This window comes from Poecilia latipinna, unplaced genomic scaffold (assembly GCF_001443285.1).
Source record: "Poecilia latipinna isolate Pla-1442-1.1 unplaced genomic scaffold, P_latipinna-1.0 Scaffold2202, whole genome shotgun sequence".
In the NCBI taxonomy this organism is placed as follows: Eukaryota; Metazoa; Chordata; class Actinopteri; order Cyprinodontiformes; family Poeciliidae; genus Poecilia; species Poecilia latipinna.
Genome location: NW_015114818.1, coordinates 79,286 through 98,597, shown reverse-complemented (window position 1 = coordinate 98,597; position 19,312 = coordinate 79,286). Strand labels below are relative to the sequence as shown.

Here is a 19,312-nt window from a genome sequence, read left to right as displayed (position 1 = left end):
CACCTTCTGACTCTCAGAAGCTATATCTTGTCGTGTGAAAAACACACACATATATATATATATATATATATATATATATATATATATATATATATATAAACATGTATATATATGTTTATGTTTTTCAGACAACGAGTACAAAATCCGATGCGAGATTCATCCGTGCTGCAGTGAATCCGTCTCTCTTTATAGATTTCTCCCTCTTCTTCCTCACATCGTGTCTTTAGGAAACTTTCAAAACAAAAACGGAAGATTTAGGATGTATCTTACTTTTGACAGAGTGAAAGAATATAAATAATAGTCTTTACCTCCTGTGTAAACTTTGCCGGTGGATGTTATAACACATAATATAAGTTTTATAATATGTGTTATATTGTTTCATTTTTACACAACTAATTCAGCATGGTGTTGTGCACGCAAGCTGGTCTAAAACCCAGCCCAATAGATTTTCCTGATATATTATTTTTTGCTTAGTTCAACCCCTTTAATGAGCAAGGAGGGATAATTATAGAAGCCAATCAATAATTTTCAACTCTCTGTCCTATCTGTACTATTATCAAAATGAATGACAAAACCATGAATGCCATTCCTAATGCACCTTTAATACACTGTGATCCTGACTTTATTGACTGGGGCAGGAAAATCCACTTCCTGCAGGATGAGTGATGAACCTCAAAGAGATTCAGCTTCACAAACAAACCTTTTTGATGATTTAATATACCTGATTATTCAATGAAATTCATGATGGTGATAGTTTTCTAGTTAAAGGATATATTGTTATAGAATAATAAGAGAACCTAGCAGTGGGAACAGTTTGGAAACTGATTATTCCTTTACAACACTGTATTTTTGCCTTTACTTGAGTAATATATTTATAAAGTATTACTACTCTTACTTGAGTAAAATGTCTGGATGCTAACTAACTTTCTTTCATTCTCTCTTTCTTTCTTTTGTTCTTTCTTTCTTCATACAGAAAAAAACATATTGTTTTAGAGTTGAATGATATGTCTGTTTCCCTTTTTTCTTTCATAAAAAATATATATTTTCAAAACATTTGAATATAAGAGCAGCCCCAGATGAGAGGAGTGATGGTTTCCTCAGAGTTATGGCAGAATTAGCATGTGAAATATAGATATTAGGATATCTATATTTACTATTAACAGGATAATATATGCAAAATCTTTAGACACTTCTCAAATCTTATTACTTATTAAGTATTTTTTCGGTAAAAATCAATATTTTTCCAACAAATATCACTAAAAATATTATCCCTGAAAAATGTAGAAGCTAATATTGCTAATATTGTCTCTTACTATTAGTTATTATTCATTTTTGGGCATCTACCCATCTCTGGTTTAAAGGAGTCGCCGTGTTGAAACTAACTAAGACGCTGTTACGTCGGGTGTTACGTCAAACCCCGAGTTCCCATTTCCCAGGTAACTGGAACGGAGCGTTAGGCAACTTTTAAATTGGGTTTTGAAGATAATAATTTTGAGACAGAAAATGAAAATTGGTCAGAGTAAGAGGTCTGTCGTGACATCTATGTTTTAGTCAAGCGGTAAAAATAGAGAACAGAGTGAGAGCTCTGTGTTTTTGCTCCTCTATGACATCAGCAGCAGGGCGGAGAGGAGGAGGAGAAAAGGGAGGAGGAAAAGGAGAGGAGGGGCGCTTCACGGGGGTTGTGGGAAAGCAAAGACAAGTTTTGGGTTTTCCTTGTTGACTGGGCGGTAGGCGGAGGTGGCGGACGGTGTACAGGAACTACAAACTACCCGGAGGGGGGTGGATCACCAGGAGCTGCTGCTGCTGCTGGAAGCCGGCTCAGCATCGACATGGAGCTGGAGAACATTGTCGCCAACACCGTGTTGCTCAAAGCACGGGAAGGTAAGGATGTTAGTGGCAACTCTCTCCGGGTGTCGTTTCGAGACAGCCCCGGTCCTACAGCCGGGTTGATGCCCCAGACTTGGGGGTTAGAGGAGGAGTTGGTGCACTTCCTCATCGCCTTGCTGTCAAAGCTGCTCTAAATATGAAGAGGATATGACTTGTTTTTACTGCCAGATAAACTGTGAGGGGGTTGTGCTTCAGGAAAATGTCAATTACCGAGTACTAAACACAAAGTAGTTGCAGTAATAATGCTGTGGATAAGTCCGGAAGAAGCTGCAGCTGTGGATTGAATTTGCAGCGGCGCATATTTTCTTTTTCTTTTTTCTCCCTCACGTTGCAGCATCGTCTCTGTAGTTTGCGAAACAGGATGTTGAGGCAGAGAGTGTGGAGCTGCGCCTTTTCGCTTTGTGCGCACATTTGGTTTAAACGCAAGGCGACCCCTTTTTACAGGTGGATTTGAAAACCATGTAAAAAGTTCAGTGATTCAGTTCAAAAATTTAAACTCGCATATTTGATAGATCCTGGCGGACTTCTTTAACGTAGAAACAGACAAATTATTTTCATCTTTAAAAAATTATGAAAAATTTTGAGATGAAATAAATTTATCTCAAACTACTATTGTATTGTGGATGGTAGTACTGTGGGCAGAATGGATTTCCAGTAGTAGTCAGTCTTGCAACGAATCTGTAGAGGCCTCTGACTGAAGACTGTTACTGATGACAGTGTTATGACTGTATTGACATGCTAACAGCTCTATTCCTGTGCAGCAGAGACAAAATTTCATAGTAACATGTCCTGAATGACACTATCAGCTGATCCATCTGATCTGCTTTTGCTGCTTCTCAGTTCAAGTATTTGAGCTTTTGAGACACTAGTTAGCTTCTCCCAGTTGTGAAAACGACTCCATTGTTGACGTGTTTACACATTATTTCAACTGTCCAAAAGTAAAAAGGAGCAAATATACTTACAGGGGTACATCATCCAAAACCAGAGGAAATCAGAGCTAATGTAACAGAACTCCTCCAACATCCTGTCACCACGAGCGGTGCAATTTATTGTATTTGTGTTTTAGATCAGGGTTGGACTGAAGTATTTGTGAACTCTGTAGCTGGTCATCGTCTGGCCAGCTTGTCGACAATAGAGAATTTGAATTTTCAGAAGAAATGTATTTTCCTTAAAGACATTATTCAGTTTTGGGGAAAAAGGAAAAGTTCAGTGAGAACTTACAGAAGAAGAGTAACCCTCAGAAGCTTATTGTTCTATTAAATATATTAATAAAAAGTTGAGTGGAAGATAAAAGGTTTTCATGCAAACTTAATAAGATTTTACAAGGTATGGACTGTGGCTACAGTCAATGCTTAGAAAACTACCACACACAGACAAATCCATTACATGGGACACAGTTATTGCATCCCATGTATTAAACAAATCCTGAACAGAACACATCAGAGATTACTTATCTGGGCTAAGGAGAAAATGACTTTGTTGTTGTTCAGGCATTCAAAGCCCCTGGACTATTAAATGGTAAATAAACTGAAGATAGATTATGCTTTTCCAGTCATACATCTCTGAAATTTTCCTTCCACTTAACTTTCAATATGCTTATAAACAGCACTGTGAACAGTGGGTTTCTTCAGAAATTATGTTGCTGACCTTCTATGGGTGGGTTGTCAATGTTTGCTGTCTGGACAAATGCTTATTAATCTATTTTTTACTGGTTTTATGTAATATTATTCTCAGTTTTCTGAGAAGCTTAATTTCAGGTTTTCATTAGCAGTGCTTCACAATTAATAGAAATAAACTCTCAAAACATTATCATGTGTCTGAAGAATCTATATTAGTTAAATCAACTTTTTAGTGATTTTCTAATTTATTGCAATGCAGTCTCTAGGTTGGATAGGGGAAAATGAGCAACATAGTCCGTGTCTGTTTAATCCTTTAAACAGACAGAATATTGGTCCCTGTGACCTCTGACCTTCTTTAAGCATCCCTGAGTTTCACCAGACCTCTTGAGTGTGAGTGCAGTTTGTGATGTGAAGGCAAGTTGTTCAGCTTGTAGAATCTACTCCCATATATTAGCATGCTTTAGTCTATTAAAGGGTGAATCGTCTGGTTTTAAAGCTCAGTGAAGTCGTTGTTGTCATGAAGAATTCAGCTTCAGATACCAGAACAGCTTCAGATACCAGAACAGCTGATCTCTAAAGTGGAATCAGACAGTTCTGTGAGATAAGCGCTTCGGTTGCATTGTTCTTCATTGTCACTGTTTTGGTCAGAACCTGAATAAGTTCTCCAAACTAATAGGATTTCAGCTCTAGCAGGGTGATTTCCATGGATCTATCAGATGAAAACCTGGGATTCAGAACATGATCCATTGTTCAGGTCTTTGTTTGATTCCTTTTCCTTTAAGACATTATTCAGTTGCAGTTCAGGTTGATCCTAGTGTATTTCCACTGGACCAACAACTGCTCAGCAATTTCAAATCTGGTCTTTCTAACTCTGGAGTATTTTTGTTGTTTGGACGTTTCTGTTATCTTTGTCTGCTCATAGAGTGATTTATTTTCTAGCTACTTGAGTTAAGAAAATTTAATTATAATGTGGCCAACATTATGAAGAAAACATTGTTTGTGACCTTTAAATACTTTCCTGTAATTCTGTTAGCATGTAATTTCCTCTTGATGCATTTCTTTTTCTCTCCATTTTTCCCAGTAATGGATGCTGAGGACTCGAGTGTTGAGTTGAAACGTTTTCTGATTTAGATGTTTTCAGAGTGTCTCCATGAATTTATATATATATGTATATATATATATATATATATATATATATATACATATATATATAAATTCCCTTCTCACCCTCCGCGGGTGGTCTCTTTCATCCTCTGAGCTCGGGTCCTCTACCAGAGGCCTGGGAGCTTGAGGGTTCTGCGCAGTATCTTGGCTGTGCCTAGTACTGCACATTTCTGGACTCAGATGTCTGATGTTGTTCCTGGGATCTGTTTGAGCCACTGCTCCAGTTTGGGGGTGACTGCCCCGATGGACCCGATGACCACAGGCACCACTGTGGTCTTCACCTTCCAGGCCTTCTCCAGTTCCTCTCTGAGGCCCTGGTATTTCTCCAGTTTCTCCTTTTTCCTGATGTTGTAGTCACTTGGTATTGCTACATCCACCACAACGGCTTTCCTCTGTTATTTATCCACCACCATAATGTCCGGTTGGTTCGCCATTACCATCTTGTCTGTCTGGATCTGGAAGTCCCACAGGATCTTAGCTCGGTCATTCTCCACCACCTTTGGGGGTGTTCCCCACTGTGATCTCAGGGCTCCCAGTCTATATTCTGCACAGATGTTCCTGTACACTATGCCCGCCACTCGGTTATGTCGTTCCTTGTACGCTTTCCCTGCCAGCATCTTGCACCCTGCTGTTATGTGCTGGACTGTCTCAGAGGCCTCCTTGCACAACCTACACCTTAGGTCTTGTATATATATATGCTAAGTGTTTAGTTTAATTTTTAAGCTGTTTTCCCTTTTGAACATCTTACATTTGAAGAAAGATATAAAATAATTGAAGATAATAAATTAACAAAACTGTGGAAAATCAACTAGGATGGACAGATAAATAGAACTGGTTCAGAGCACTTTCTATAAAGAAAGAGGGAAAAACCCTAATGGCTTCATCAATGACTCCCTTTAGAAAGGAGATGCAGCAAACACACAAACCCTGAGCGATGGATAATTTTTACAACTTCTTTCAAGAACGAGTTGCTAAAACGAGAAGCACGGGGTTAGGGGTACTTTCTATGACAACAAACAAAGATTAACTAATTTAATAACAGTAATATCTCCATCCATGTTTTTTTAAAAAGAAAGAGACAATTAAAGAGAAGCGCTGAACTATGGGTACCTTCTATGACAAAAGCAAAAAGAATATACAAAAAATGTACCAGCAATAGCTTCATAGCCATTTAACAAAAGAGAAGCAAAGATACGCACTGGCCAGTGGTACTTTCTATTTGAAAGAAAAAGAGAATATACTAATTTAGCACTTATAGGCTCCATCATTTTTTTTTAAACTTCTAAAGAGAAGCACTGTGGCAGAGATGCTTTCTATCACCAAAACTAAACAAGAATATACTAATTTAGTACCAGCAAAAGATCTATAAATGTTTTTATAATAAACAAAACTAAGGAGGACTGGGCCAAGGTTACTTTCAATGACAAACAACAACAACAACAACAAAAGAATATAAATTTAGTACCAGCAATGTCTCTATAAACGTTTTTAAAAGAAACAAAGCTAAGTAGAAACTCTGGCCCAGAGGTATTTTCTGCAAGAAAGAAAACACAGAGATGACGGGAGCAGTTTTTGCTTGTAATTCATCCTGAAGGGTCAAGAAAAAAATGACTGATCTGAGTTTTACTTAGTTTTTCTGAAAAAAATAAATAAAAACATACTGTTTTATTAAAATTAAATAAATACATTTTTGTTTCAAATCCTGTATTTCAGTCATAAACACAGTCAGTGCTCACTAAAATGTATGACAAAAAACTCAGTGGATTGGTCTCATAAAATGGACTATACTCTCAATTACCTCCTTTCCACCACTATATGACTGACTTATAAAAACACCTTATAAATATGGTGTTTTTATAAGGTGTTAAATATTATAGACTTCACAACAAGGAACCAAACAAATACTAAATGCAAATAAAATGCAAATGCTTCTTTTTAGGGTTATGTGCTGCCATCGTCGAGGGCAAAAGCCAATAACTGTTCCTTAATCTAATTTCAAAATGACTCCATCCATCTTTACTTATGAAATTTAAACACTGCTCGTTTAATCAGCTGTTTGTTTTGTAGTTTTTTTGTCTCTAAAGAGGCACCGTTGACCTTTGATAATGCAGAAACCACACAGGAAGTAAGAAAACTGTTGCAAAGATTTGGCTCTTTACAGCAGCAGATTGCAAATGTGGGAATGTTTCTTGTGTGGCATGGAAAAAGGGAAATGGGCTCAGCGGTCTGATGAAGCACGCGAACACAAAGGGCAAAATGGGAGGCAAAAACAGAGCTTCTGTCCTTTTTAATGAGGCTGAAAGTCAGAGTTTGTCTGAAAACTACCCAGTGTCTTTTGTTTCCTCTCTCCCAGACATGGTTCTCATCTTTGTGCCACTTTGTTAAGATCTTCACCTTGTGCTCAGTTATGCAAAAAAATATAGCAATTTTTATCAAATCGTCCCTGGATTGTTGGAAGAAATTGACTCTGGAGGATGATTCAATCTAAATCTTTATTCATAGCAGTGTTTTTGGGCAGGAAGCTAAGGCAGCTTCACACCTGAGTCGTCATGGTAGCGTCCATCTATTCTCTGGACATAGTCAGAAGGAGGATTCATCAGAGACAATAACTTTTCACCTATCTTCTGAGCTCCATTTTTTTGAATCCTGAAGACGTTGTCTGTGTTTGACACTTTTCTTGTCCAAAAGTTGTTGTCTCAGTTTGTTTACAGATGCACCACTGATGTTTGCAGTGGTGGCAACCTGATTTGGCAGAAGATGGTTCTACCGTTTGCTGGATACTCTTGTACATCCTGAAGCCTTCTTCACCTTGAAGCTCTTGATGATCCTGTTAAGCTGTTTTTTCAGCTATAGGTTTAGGTTGCATTCACACCAACCCTGTTTAGTTGATTTTAATCAAACTCCAGTTTGTTTGCCTAGAAAGTCCAGTTCATTTGGAGAGGTGTGAATGCACAATCAAAGTTTGACACAGACCAAAAAAGTTAATTCTGGCCCGAATAAAAAAACATAGGTCTGAGTTTGGTTGAAGTGAACTTTGTTGCAGTTTGACTGCATGTGTGGATGCCAAGCAGACCGGAGGCCGCTGCAAAAGCAGGAAGTTTACTACATTCTGGGTAACTACAAACAAAACAAATGCATGAGTCTAGAAATGGCTAGTAGTCTTTCAACAAAGTCAAAAGAGACTTCCTACAACCGCTAAAATCTAATAGCGTTTTCTTTTGAATATTTTAGATGTCCTCTTCTAAAAAAAAAAAAAAATAGACACATTTTCTGCAAATAATTTGCATTTACTTTGTGCAGAAAAATCCATAAATACATGGTATCCACTGTATTTATCCACTGACTGGTCTCTATTTTATAATGACCAGTCAGCAATTCAGACATGACTGATTTCTGCTGGACTGATGATGTCACTTCACTGACAAAAAATAGCAGAACCATTTGGATAAACAGTGAAAATGTTTTTTTTTGTCATAAAGTAACATTGTCATGTTTATAACACTTTTTCTAATGAATTAGCCTGCCATCTGGTCAGTCTGCACAGGTGCAAGCACAAAAAAGTTAGCTTCAAAGTTTGTAAAAACATCATTTGTCACTATAGAACTGTAAATATTGACTGTTCAGATGCCAATGAAAGAACCATTTTTTCACTTGCCTAAAAGTTGCTGATCATTATGTTTGTTCAGAGTTTTTCATCTCCACAGACACAAAGACGCCTGACTTTTTTGGTATTCAACCAAGTAAGTTGAATAGATATTTGTCTCAGGATGTTTCCTACCGGCATCAATTTGTATCCAAATGGAGGACTATGGAAAGCCTGGTCAACTCAAAACTTGTCTTTACATGTCTTCAATGTGTTGCTCACATGGACCCTTTGTACCAGATGTTGGTCATTTCACTACTTTGCCAAAACAACAATGGCATGAAATGACAGTTCTGCATCTAACTTTGCTGGTATGAAATGTAGCATTCTGCCACCGGAAGTTTCGAACTGACTATGCATCAATTCATACCAACCACAGAGTCTATGGAAAGCAAGGAGGACCAAAAACCTTTGACTTTTCATGTGTCTTAGACACATTGTTTGCATGCCTTTTTATTCATTTTGATAAGAATACTTTAGAAAGTAGAAAATTTGATTAAATAAATAAAACTTAGCAAGAAGAGGCCACTTAGAGCTATTTTGGTTGTATCTGGGGAGAAAATAATAGGTTACAGGGCGTAAACTATAGGTGAGGAATAGTCTATTTATTTCCAAAATGTACCAATAACATTATGAATTTACTTGGGTACAAAATGGAAGGAAGAAGGCACAAAATGGTAATGCGTGGGTACAAAATGGGGCTATGAGTAACTGATTTGACCCAGAATGACCACAAACATTCAAAACATTTTGAGTTTTCTAAAATGCATGCGAGTTATACCTCCTGTTTCTTACTATTTCCAAACGAGCCACCTTCTCTTTATTCTCTTTATTCATTGTGAAATCGTACAAGGGAGTTATGATTATTGCATTTTTGCCATCTCTGCATAAAATAATATTCATTTCCTGGAGGCTTTTGCCCAAACAAACAGTTGGAGGAAGTGTTTACAGAGAAAGTTACGGGGTTCCCATTTCAGCCAAAAGAAAGTTATTATTAGACACCAAAAACACATTTGTATTTGTTGGACTCGAAAAGTTATGGACTGGAGAGGTCTTGACAGTGTTGTACTTTCTACTGTCTTACCATGCTGCCGACCACATCCTCTTAAATGAGATTGACTTAAAAAAAAAGCTCCCTACTGCTGGCAATTCTTTAGATAATGTATCACGTTGAACTGAGACCACAGACACAAAGGAAACCTCTGTTGCGACGGCTCACAGGAAGGCACACATGAAGCCACAACTGAAAACATCAACGCCTTCAGGGTTCGTATCACGCTTCATGATTTCTGGTTACTCACATTTCTGCTCTCTGGCTGTGAAAGCTTTCAATATCAGGGCAAGAAAACACTTAAAAACATTAGATAACGGCTGCAGATGTTTGACAGTTAAGCACAATCTTCAAGTATTTTAGTTTTGGTAAGAAGAAAAAAAAGTGGCCATTTTTGTATAAAATGAAAGTATAGTCACATGTTAGAAATGGGAATATGTAATAAAGATCTCTTATCCTGATGGGGTAAGTCCAGGGCGAAACTGTTTTACCTTATAGGGTGCAACTATAATTGAACAAACAATGTAAAGAAAAATGTAGATAAGGCCTAAGGTTGTTTACAAAATCAACCATAGGACTCAAAAATATGCAAACATTTTCCTCAAAGAACAGGGGTCAACAACTTTCAATCCAAAAACCAAGTTTGGTCATTAGTACAGCTAAATAAAATTTACTAAATAACCATATAATAAAGAAAAGGTTATACATTTTTGTCTGGTGTAGGAAACTTAAGATTAGAAATATATTAGGTATTAAAATAAACTGCTACAAAAAAGAAGTTAACACTTTTCTTACATTTTCCTTTTTTTCTTTTCTTTTTTTAGTAATTTTTACATTTTATTTTATTTTAGTTAATTTATTTTTGTTTTATTTTATGAAAACATGTCTCTTGTAAATGAGGTCTTTTATCTCAACGAGACAACTTTCTTAGATAAAGGTCAAAAAAAAAATAATGACTCAGAGCATAACCTTTTAAATCCGGCATAGTTTCTTCTCTAAATGTAAGATTTATACAAAATCTGTAAGATTTATACAACTAAATGTAAGATTTATACAACCAAATGATGTTAACTTTTACCCAGATTGTCTACTGCGCCTATATAACTTTGAGTTTCCTGTCAAATCTCCCTAAAGTGCAGAATAGTGTGCAAACATGAACTGTCTTCTAGTTGAGCCCTGAATGAGGTTTTATTTGTTTTACAAATAAAAACAAAATTTTATTACTATTTCCATCCATATGAAGTTATAGCTATTAAAGATAAAAAAACAGTGCAACATAAATTAGGGCAAAGAACATTTATTTTTTTCTTTTTTTTTTTTTTAATTGATTTTTTGGCACTAGTAGCCTCCATATGCAGCAGATCAGACAGGAAATTGGCAGAGACATTTTGGAAATATGTTCCCATTTTTCAGACTTGAGGAACACAATTTGTAAAAACTCTATTTTACATACAAAATAAAAACTACATCACTCAGATAAAGTGTGATGTACCTTGTAACATACAGTGGACCCCCACCTATTTGTGAGAGTCTCAGGTAATTGTATATTCGTAGATGAGCTACTAATCAGCTAAATCATCCACCTAAACATTTACCAACTCACCATTAGCTGCTAGGATGCTATTGGCAGCTCTTGTAGTTTTTCCTCAAAACAAAACATCTTAAAAGAACTCCCTTTGTGTAGATTTAGGGTCTAAACTAAAGCTATTTGCAACACTTTGATAGCTATCAAACACTTGTTGCTGTTTGATAGTTTTCTGCTTTTTGTTTTTGATGGACAATCAGAAAAATCGTTTTTTTTGATAGGGGGATCACTGTGTATACTCTTACATGGTTAACTAACTAAATGCTGTACCAAGGCAACCTATTAAAACTACCATTTCATTACATCTGCAAGATGTTACTTTTTTCAAGCAAAGAGAAAAGAGAAAAACAAAACATGTTGGAAGAAGATTAGAGCCAAAATGTCATTATATTCTATTCCTTTATGATCCTTTTGTGATCATAGATGGCCATCCTGATAGCTAGTACAATCTTTTTGGTTATCATTAACACTGTGGGACAAGAAGACAAAAAATAGAGGCGCACAATCTATCAGCATCAACATCTGTATCAGTCATTTCCTAACTTATCAGTATTGGTCTGATAAGTAAAACTGGGTTGATATTAATAATCGATGTTTATTTCAATCCTGTTGCCGTTTGTGTTGAGAAATATATTGGTAAGAAATATTGGTAAATATTTGACATAATGGCAATATATTGCCATTATACCAGCTCAAAATTTTGTATCTGTGCGTGGTGTCCCTGGCAAAAATAGCAATTATTTGAAACTTCTGATTTCCTTTTTGTGTGGCTAAGGTATGCAATTTCTACAAATAATATATTTTAGATCAAACCAATATGACTATGTGATGTTAAACAAGTGTTCTGCTACCAAGTGGTAGTAAAAAAGGACAAATCTGTCAAATTAGACTCATGTCAGTTTATTTATGCAGTGCCATTTCACAGCAAATGTCATATTAAATAACCCTTAATAAATCAAATTAAAATTGAAGGAATCTATTATAATTATTTAGAAAAGTTTGAAATGAAGTGTGTCTTTATGTTTTCAATGCCTTCTCAGCATGAACACGAGAAGTCTGTTGGTCACCTACTTATTAAAGTGTGGCAGCAGGGAAACATCACAAAGGCACAAAAGGCAGTGAGTGCATGAGTTAACTTAAACCTGCAGAGAGTTGGGGTTTTGCAAACCATTCGTTTTGTAATTGTTTAGCCATATCGTCCCTGTACTTAATAATATTGATATAATATTGATCAAGCAGACAGCTATACCTCTAATTATTATTTTTTAAACTTATGTGAAACTTTGTGTTTGTGGCTGATCTCAGTCTTCATGCCAGGCTGACTTTGCCCCACGTTTGTCTTCATTTACATTGTCACTTGAGCACACAGCAGGCATTATTCACCAATCAGCTTATCTGTGACTGATATTATCTTCTGTTTCCTGGACACATGCACCAAACATCTTGCTTGCAGTGTATCTATGACAATAATTGATTTTCGTAAGCACAGCAGCTGCTTTGTAGTATTTGAATACCCAAATCATGGAGCGTTGCGTTGATTTCTCTCCACATCAGAGAAGTGCTGAAATAAACATGCCTTGAAGTTGCTGCTGCTGCTGCTGCTGCTGCAAAAAAAAAAATTAGTTGAAAATAAGACATAGAGAATAAAACTAGAAGAGCCTTAAAATGTAAAATCTTGACTGCTTCCTTTTAATCTCACCAAAACAAAATGAGCCTGCAGAGACTTGAAACCCTCTCAAAACTGAAGTAGCACAGCAAGCGTCATGTCAGCTCATGTCCCGCTTCTTGCTTTGTGGTGAGTGAACTTGCACCAGAAACGCTGTAAAACGAGTCACAGTCAGAACATCAACACATAAAGGACAGGAACTTCCTCTGTCTTCTCTGGTTCCCACCGTGTTTCAGGCCATTCATCGCCTGGAGGGCTACCACAGTTTAAACCTCGTCACAAGCTAAGATGCACCGGAAGCCTGAAAGTAACAATTGATCTTGTGACCTAAAAGCTATTAACCAAAAGATAAAAAAAACACCTCTTTCTGTAAAACTAACATTTATTAAAGATTGAGATTTTTTTTTTTAAAACAAAGCTACAAATTCATATCTTTATTGTGTTGTGCTTTGGAAATTAATTGTTCAAAACTTTCTTGCCTCCTTAAGGACAAACAGCATTAAGAGGGAGTTATCGTCAACATTTTTGTTCTAAATTATATTAGATTAGATATCACACAAAATATAAAATGCAACTTTTTAAAATGTAATAGTTCAGACACAAGAAACAAAATAAAGGGCATTAGAATAAAAATAAAACAGTAATTAGAAAATATCAAAACATTTTAAAAATTTTCTTTTTAGAATAAAAATTGCAATTTTATTCTCAAATATCAAAAAACAGAATTTTTATTGTGGAATACCAATTCAGTAAATAGCTGAAATCCTCAAATACTTGAGATCTGTCTAAAATGCATGTTGCTGCTTGTTTTAATAGTTCAAGCACCAAATATTCCTTAGTATGCATTGACACAGTGGAAACCTTTTCCACTGTACCTCTGGAGCTAACATCTTCTTTATTGCAGTTAGAGGTTCAGCCAATCAGCACTAAAGAAAATAATTGCCGCTCCTAAATTGGCTGCTTTGCAAACTACGGGCAATAGTGTGTCAGGTAGCATTGTAGCTAGGTATTTTAGCTTCTCAAGCTGCATTTTCTTTCAAATATTTTAGATATTCCCCACAAAATTATCTAAAATAATTTGAACTGGTGTTCCACAGAAAAATCTACGAATATTGAAACATGAATATGCGAGAGTTCACTGCACTGTCTTTTTGTATTTGTCGTTGAAAGTACCCCTGGCCCAGTGCTTCTATTTCTAGCTTTGTCTCTTTCTTGAAAGAAGTAATTGTCAGAGTTATTGTAAATATTAATTTATCTGATGTGTTTGTGTTTTTCCTTTTATTGAAAGTATCCCTGGCCGTGTTCTGTTGCTGTGGCTTCTGTTTCTTTACTGCATTTCTTTCCACACTGTGAAAAAAATCATCAAATATTTAGGTTTTCTGAGAACAATTTGGAGTTATGTTAGACAGAAAAAAAACATGAAATTCACTGTATTTCTGTTCAGTGTATGTTTGGGGTTTTCCAATGCTTTGTGGCGAGTAAAAACGTTTTTATTTACATTGTCACAAAAATGACAGATCATCAAAAATACTTTATACCTTTCTCAACAATCAAAGAGTTCTTCTAATGGCATGTTTCTAGCTTCAAGTCTTTAAGATTCAATGACCTCTTTGTCATCACCATAAACTTTATCAAATATGTTGATAAAATACAAAATGTGTTTTAAATCTAAGTCTGCATCTACAAAGAGTATGAAAAATGTTGAGTTCAACTGTATGTATATTCATGACACTTACTCATATTTAATGCCATTATAGCAGATCGGTGTCAGACATATTTATGTCATTAATCTGTATTGTTATGATGTTTTCAGTTTAAAGATTTAGAGGAAATATATAAAAATGAATTAAATTATTTTTGTGACTAATGTAAAGCATATAAATTGAGAAATGAAGTATAATCATCACTTTTAATCTACTATTTCTTCAAATTTAATGCCTGAGCTACAAGGATGCTTTTCTTTAACCTAAATACTAGTGCTTGGTGGGAAGCTTAGAAGTGAAAGTGTACTTTTTGTCTCCATTTTCATCATTTTTATTGTGTTCAGTTAAAAAATAACCATTTTTATGTTTTGTTTGTTTATTCTTCTTAGGAGGTGGGGGCAACAGAAAAGGAAAAAGCAAGAAATGGAAGCAGATGCTGCAGTTCCCCCACATAAGTTTGTGCGAGGAGTTGCGACAGACCACAGGTAAAGCTGGCCTGGTCTTCCCTGTCTGCATCTTACCCTGCAGGGCTCTTCATCTCTGTCCTCCTTATGTGCCAGTTGAGTCGAATGCCTCTGAAACCTGAAAATGACCTTTTATCAGATCCAAAACAGGCCTACTGCACCAAAACATCCAACAGTCAATAAAAACAGTCAGTGAAGTCTCAGTAGACAGAATTGCTTGCCAACACATTAGAAATGACACGAGTAGGCACCGATGGACGCAGGGACTGAACAGAGAATACAAATCGGTTGTTTATTTAGGAGTACACCAGTTCTTAGTCAGACAGGCCGGGGTCAAAACCAGGGAATCCAAGTCGGGGTCGGGCGGTTCCAGATCTCAGGGTCAGACAGACAGGGGTCAGCGCCGGCGGGTCCAAATCCAGGTCAAAACAGGTACCAGATCTCAGAGTCAGACAGACGGGGGTCAAAGCCAGGAGGTCCAAATCCGGTGGAGAGGGTCAGGATCGGGGACAGGAGAGGCAACTGGGCAAAAGGAAGAGACAGACAGGTTAGTACTGGGCAATTTAGCTCAAGTCTTTACAGCAGGCCTGAAGGTGTTACCGCTGAGGGTTTAACAACAATCTGACGCCGTGCAGGGGGACGATCCATCCTTATATGGCAGCAGCTGGAGATCAGGGAGATGATGTTCAGGTGCGAGTGGTCACAGCTCAGCCGCAGCTGTGACAAGAAAGCACTACCAGGTTGTGGTGTTCCACATTGTTGTTGTTGACTATTGGTTGGTTTGGTTACTGCCTGATAACTCAATTTCTTCACACATAATTCCACAACATGGGACCCCTTGTAGTGGTTCTAGATTCTCCAAATTCTCTGTAATTACATCCAAATTCCTTCTGGATAAAAAAAAAAACATTTTGTGTTAAGCTACATCCACAGAGCAACCAAATGTGATCAATCAAATATGCAACCTATATCTGACTTTTTCATGGCAGTCTGAACAGATATTCAGATATTTTCATCCCCACAAAAATCAGATTTATGACTCGTCCATATGTGGTGTTAAATAGAACAACTCAAAAATATGCATTATTGTCCTGCCGCTTTACAGTCATTGACTTCCCTGTATTGGTTAATCACACAAAATCTCAGTAAATTAGGTTAAAGTTTGTGGTTGCATTGTGACAAAATGGAAACAACATTCTTGAGGTGTTACTACTTTACAGGCAGCTCTGCTTTATGAGTCTGTCAGGCATAAACTCAAATCAAGCTTGAAAGCAGTGCAGTCTTAGAGGAACTGAGTCAAACTTTGACAGACAGAAATTAGGATTTTAGCTTTGACATAGAGGTTTCAGCTAAAAACTGGTCCTCAACAAGCAGCTTCTATGCCAACTTTTGGCCCATTCAGTGATAATCTGCACACCGACACTGAATTCATGCTCTAAGACACGAAAAACGTCTTTAAAAGATACCACAGAGGAAACTGTGGGCACAGCAGAAAGAGGAAGCAGACTGCTGCCTTTGCAAAGTTGCTTTCTTTATAACATACAAAAAAAGCCGGTTACTGCATGTAACCAGCTAACCATCTTAGGCAGGATAGCTGCTTTTTACAGTCCAGCTAATGGCTTTTAAACTAACTGCTACCCAGGGTCCAACTAACGACTCCTAGAACTAAAGGCTTCACTGAAGCTAACAGCTCAGATTCAAGTTATCAGCTCCTGAAGCTAACAGCTAATCTGTCTAAAGCTAATAACTCCTCAAGTTAACAAGAGTTTTTTCCTAACTCACCATCTTGATCACACACTATGAGTTGGCATCAAGCAAGAATGAAGCAGCAGGGTAGCAGAAGAAAGAAATGGCTCAAAACAATTTAGGCATCTGTTGATTTTGAGTGAATTTCTGAAATGTGGAAAACTGGAGGAACAGTCTTTTCCACTCAAACCCATGTCCAGTTGATATTTCAGCTTCTCAAGCTGCATTTTCTTTAAAAATATTTTAGTTGTGATCTACAAAAACATCCTGAAATATCTTGGCTTTTCGTAAATAATTTGGAGTAACATTCCACAGAAAAATTCACTAGAAGGTAAATCTGTGAATGGGCGTGTGTCTTCTGTTAGTTTGGAGTAAACTTCACACTAAACACTGAAATTCTGCCACGTGCTGACAGAAGATTGTATTGACATGCAGGATAAGGTATATCTTAGATCATTGTAGTTAGCCTAATCTTCAGACAAGAACACATTTTGTCATAGTAGTTTGTGATGTTAGTAAATATTGATCAAAATATTTACTTCTTAAAATAAACATGTTTTAGCCACAGACGACTTTTCAAAATAATGTATTCTTATATTCCAGTGCAGAAACATGTATGGGACCATTTCTTTTTTTCTTTGTTGGTAATTTGAAGGAACTGCATATAGTCATATATTCCTACAGCAAACACTCATTCCAAATAACTATCGTTCCTCTGAGCCTCTGAATGTGGTAGCAGTAATCTATTACATGTAGTAGTAACTAGCGCAGCAGTGAAAAGTCCAGAAAGAGTTTTTTGCTAAGTGGTGAAACATAGAACCAAATAACATTGATCCAAAATAATTTTAATAAGCTTTAACCAGTACAAAGCCCCATAAAAACTGGGAGTGAGGAAAATAAAAAACAGAAAACAGAAGAAATATTCTATGTTTTCTGCTGAAAAGCCTCACTTGGTTTGTGTTTGAATTTATGTCATATGTGGTAAGTCACTGGCATCAGAAGCTGTTGTTACCCCTGTTCTCTGGAATTCGGTCTTTATGTTCAGGAGGTTTGTTGTTGGTAAAACAAAGAGAGGATTGAGTTTCTTCTGAGGAAGCTGTTGGTTTGAGCTCCTTGGGCTGTTTTTTGAAGAAATAAACATCATCAGGGTCACTTGTTTCTCTATTTCTGTCTCCGGTTCACATTTATTTAAACAGTTCCAGTGATAAACTTGTATACCACATACTGATGGCCTTGTTCCTCTGTTTTTATTTTTAACCTTGTTCTGAAGAGATTTATTGCTTTAAGTATGCTTGAACTGTTAGCTGTAGAAATGAGGTGGAAACAGAGTCTTTGCAGTCATTTTCATTTAGCATTTAGTCAGTGTTCACAAAATTATTAACCAGTATTTTTAGATTTACCTCTACCTTCTGAGATTATGCTGCTGTTCATCGAGGTTTATCTCTAACATGTTAATCCAAACAGTACGTATGGGAATATTTGCCCCATGGTGTGTTGTTACCTCTCCTAAAGAACATATGATGTTAGGATGGTGTGAACTGTGACGCCCATCACAGGAGAGTTCCTCTTCATTTGTTTTCCTAGCTTTGGGGTTTCATTTGGTTTGCCGTATATAACCATACATAACACCTAAAGCAACAGAGCAAACACACAGGCCTTATTGTTGGGAGGAAGAAGAAGCAGGAAGGTGAGGCAGATTATGACCTGTGATAAAACTGGTTTGCCTCGAGGATTACTGTGGCGACAGATAGACAATAGTTCAATTAAATCTGGGAGAAAATATTATTTTCTGTACTCTACGTGTTCATCTTCTACACAAACAAGATCTAAAGTCTTTTTTACAAGGCTTACTGAAGGAATTAAAGAACTTCAATAAAGGTCTTAAGGTTTGTAACCAGAAAGCAGGAGCTTTTGTTACATATTAGATACCGCTACATACAGTAAAGCGGGCCTTAGTTTCATTCTGACATGAGCGTAGTCAAAATAACTGAGAAACTGTCAAGTTTTATAATTATTTTTCTATTTAGTTGAGGAAAAAAACTAAACAAATAAGGCAGACAAGATCCCTTTGCAGCTTTTCCTCCAGAAGGTTTTTATTAATATGCTGCAAGCTCTAATTTGAATGAGTTAACTTGAACTCGTTCTCACAGAGGCAGGAAGTTGTAGCTGTGAAAGAAAAAAAAAAAAAAACGAAACAAAAACGTGTTTTCGAATGACTAGTCTCGGAGATAGAAACCAGTCTTTCACATGAAAATGTTGTGCACAAGTAAATTACCAGAAGTTGTCAATATTTTAAATGCAACAAGAATCAGGTAGATTTGCAGAAAAATGACTTCTTTGTTAATCAGAAACAACTTGTTCTTTTCTGCCATCATCTTGCAATCACAGATTAAAACATATCGGCCTAAAAGCAATAGCCTACTTCTATTTGTTGCACAATGATGTCTTGTTCCTGCTGTGCCACAGCTTTTCTTCCTTTGTTAAGAAACATCTTGTGGCTCAGATTTTAAACTAGGTTTAAACTAGGAACTTCAGCCACATTTCTAAAAAAATAAAAAAAACAGGACTGTAACTTTATGAAAACAGATCTTTAGTTTCTTCAGAATGTAATTTGATTATCTTGTGTCAAAACATGGAGTTGATTTTGTTTATAGAGACAGAAAATGAGAGAAAGCCAGATTTTGCTCTGAGATTCAAAACCCGTGCAGGAAATTCACTGCACGTGTGAAACTGCCAAGCAGTGGTGGGAAGTAACGAAGTACAAGTACTTCGTTACTGTACTTA

At 36.6% G+C, this 19,312-nt stretch overlaps 1 protein-coding gene across 1 annotated transcript in view; it reads left to right on the top strand.

Annotated features, from left to right (window-relative positions):
* The first annotated feature begins 1,452 nt into the window (after positions 1-1,452).
* LOC106936718 (G protein-coupled receptor kinase 6) overlaps positions 1,453-19,312 on the top strand; it is an 87,210-nt gene continuing 69,350 nt past the window's right edge. Inside the window, exons 1-2 of the mRNA XM_015017898.1 lie at positions 1,453-1,881; positions 14,708-14,803. Coding sequence (XP_014873384.1) covers positions 1,830-1,881; positions 14,708-14,803 — 148 coding nt within the window. The 5' untranslated portion in view covers positions 1,453-1,829. The remainder of the gene's footprint in view (positions 1,882-14,707; positions 14,804-19,312) is intronic.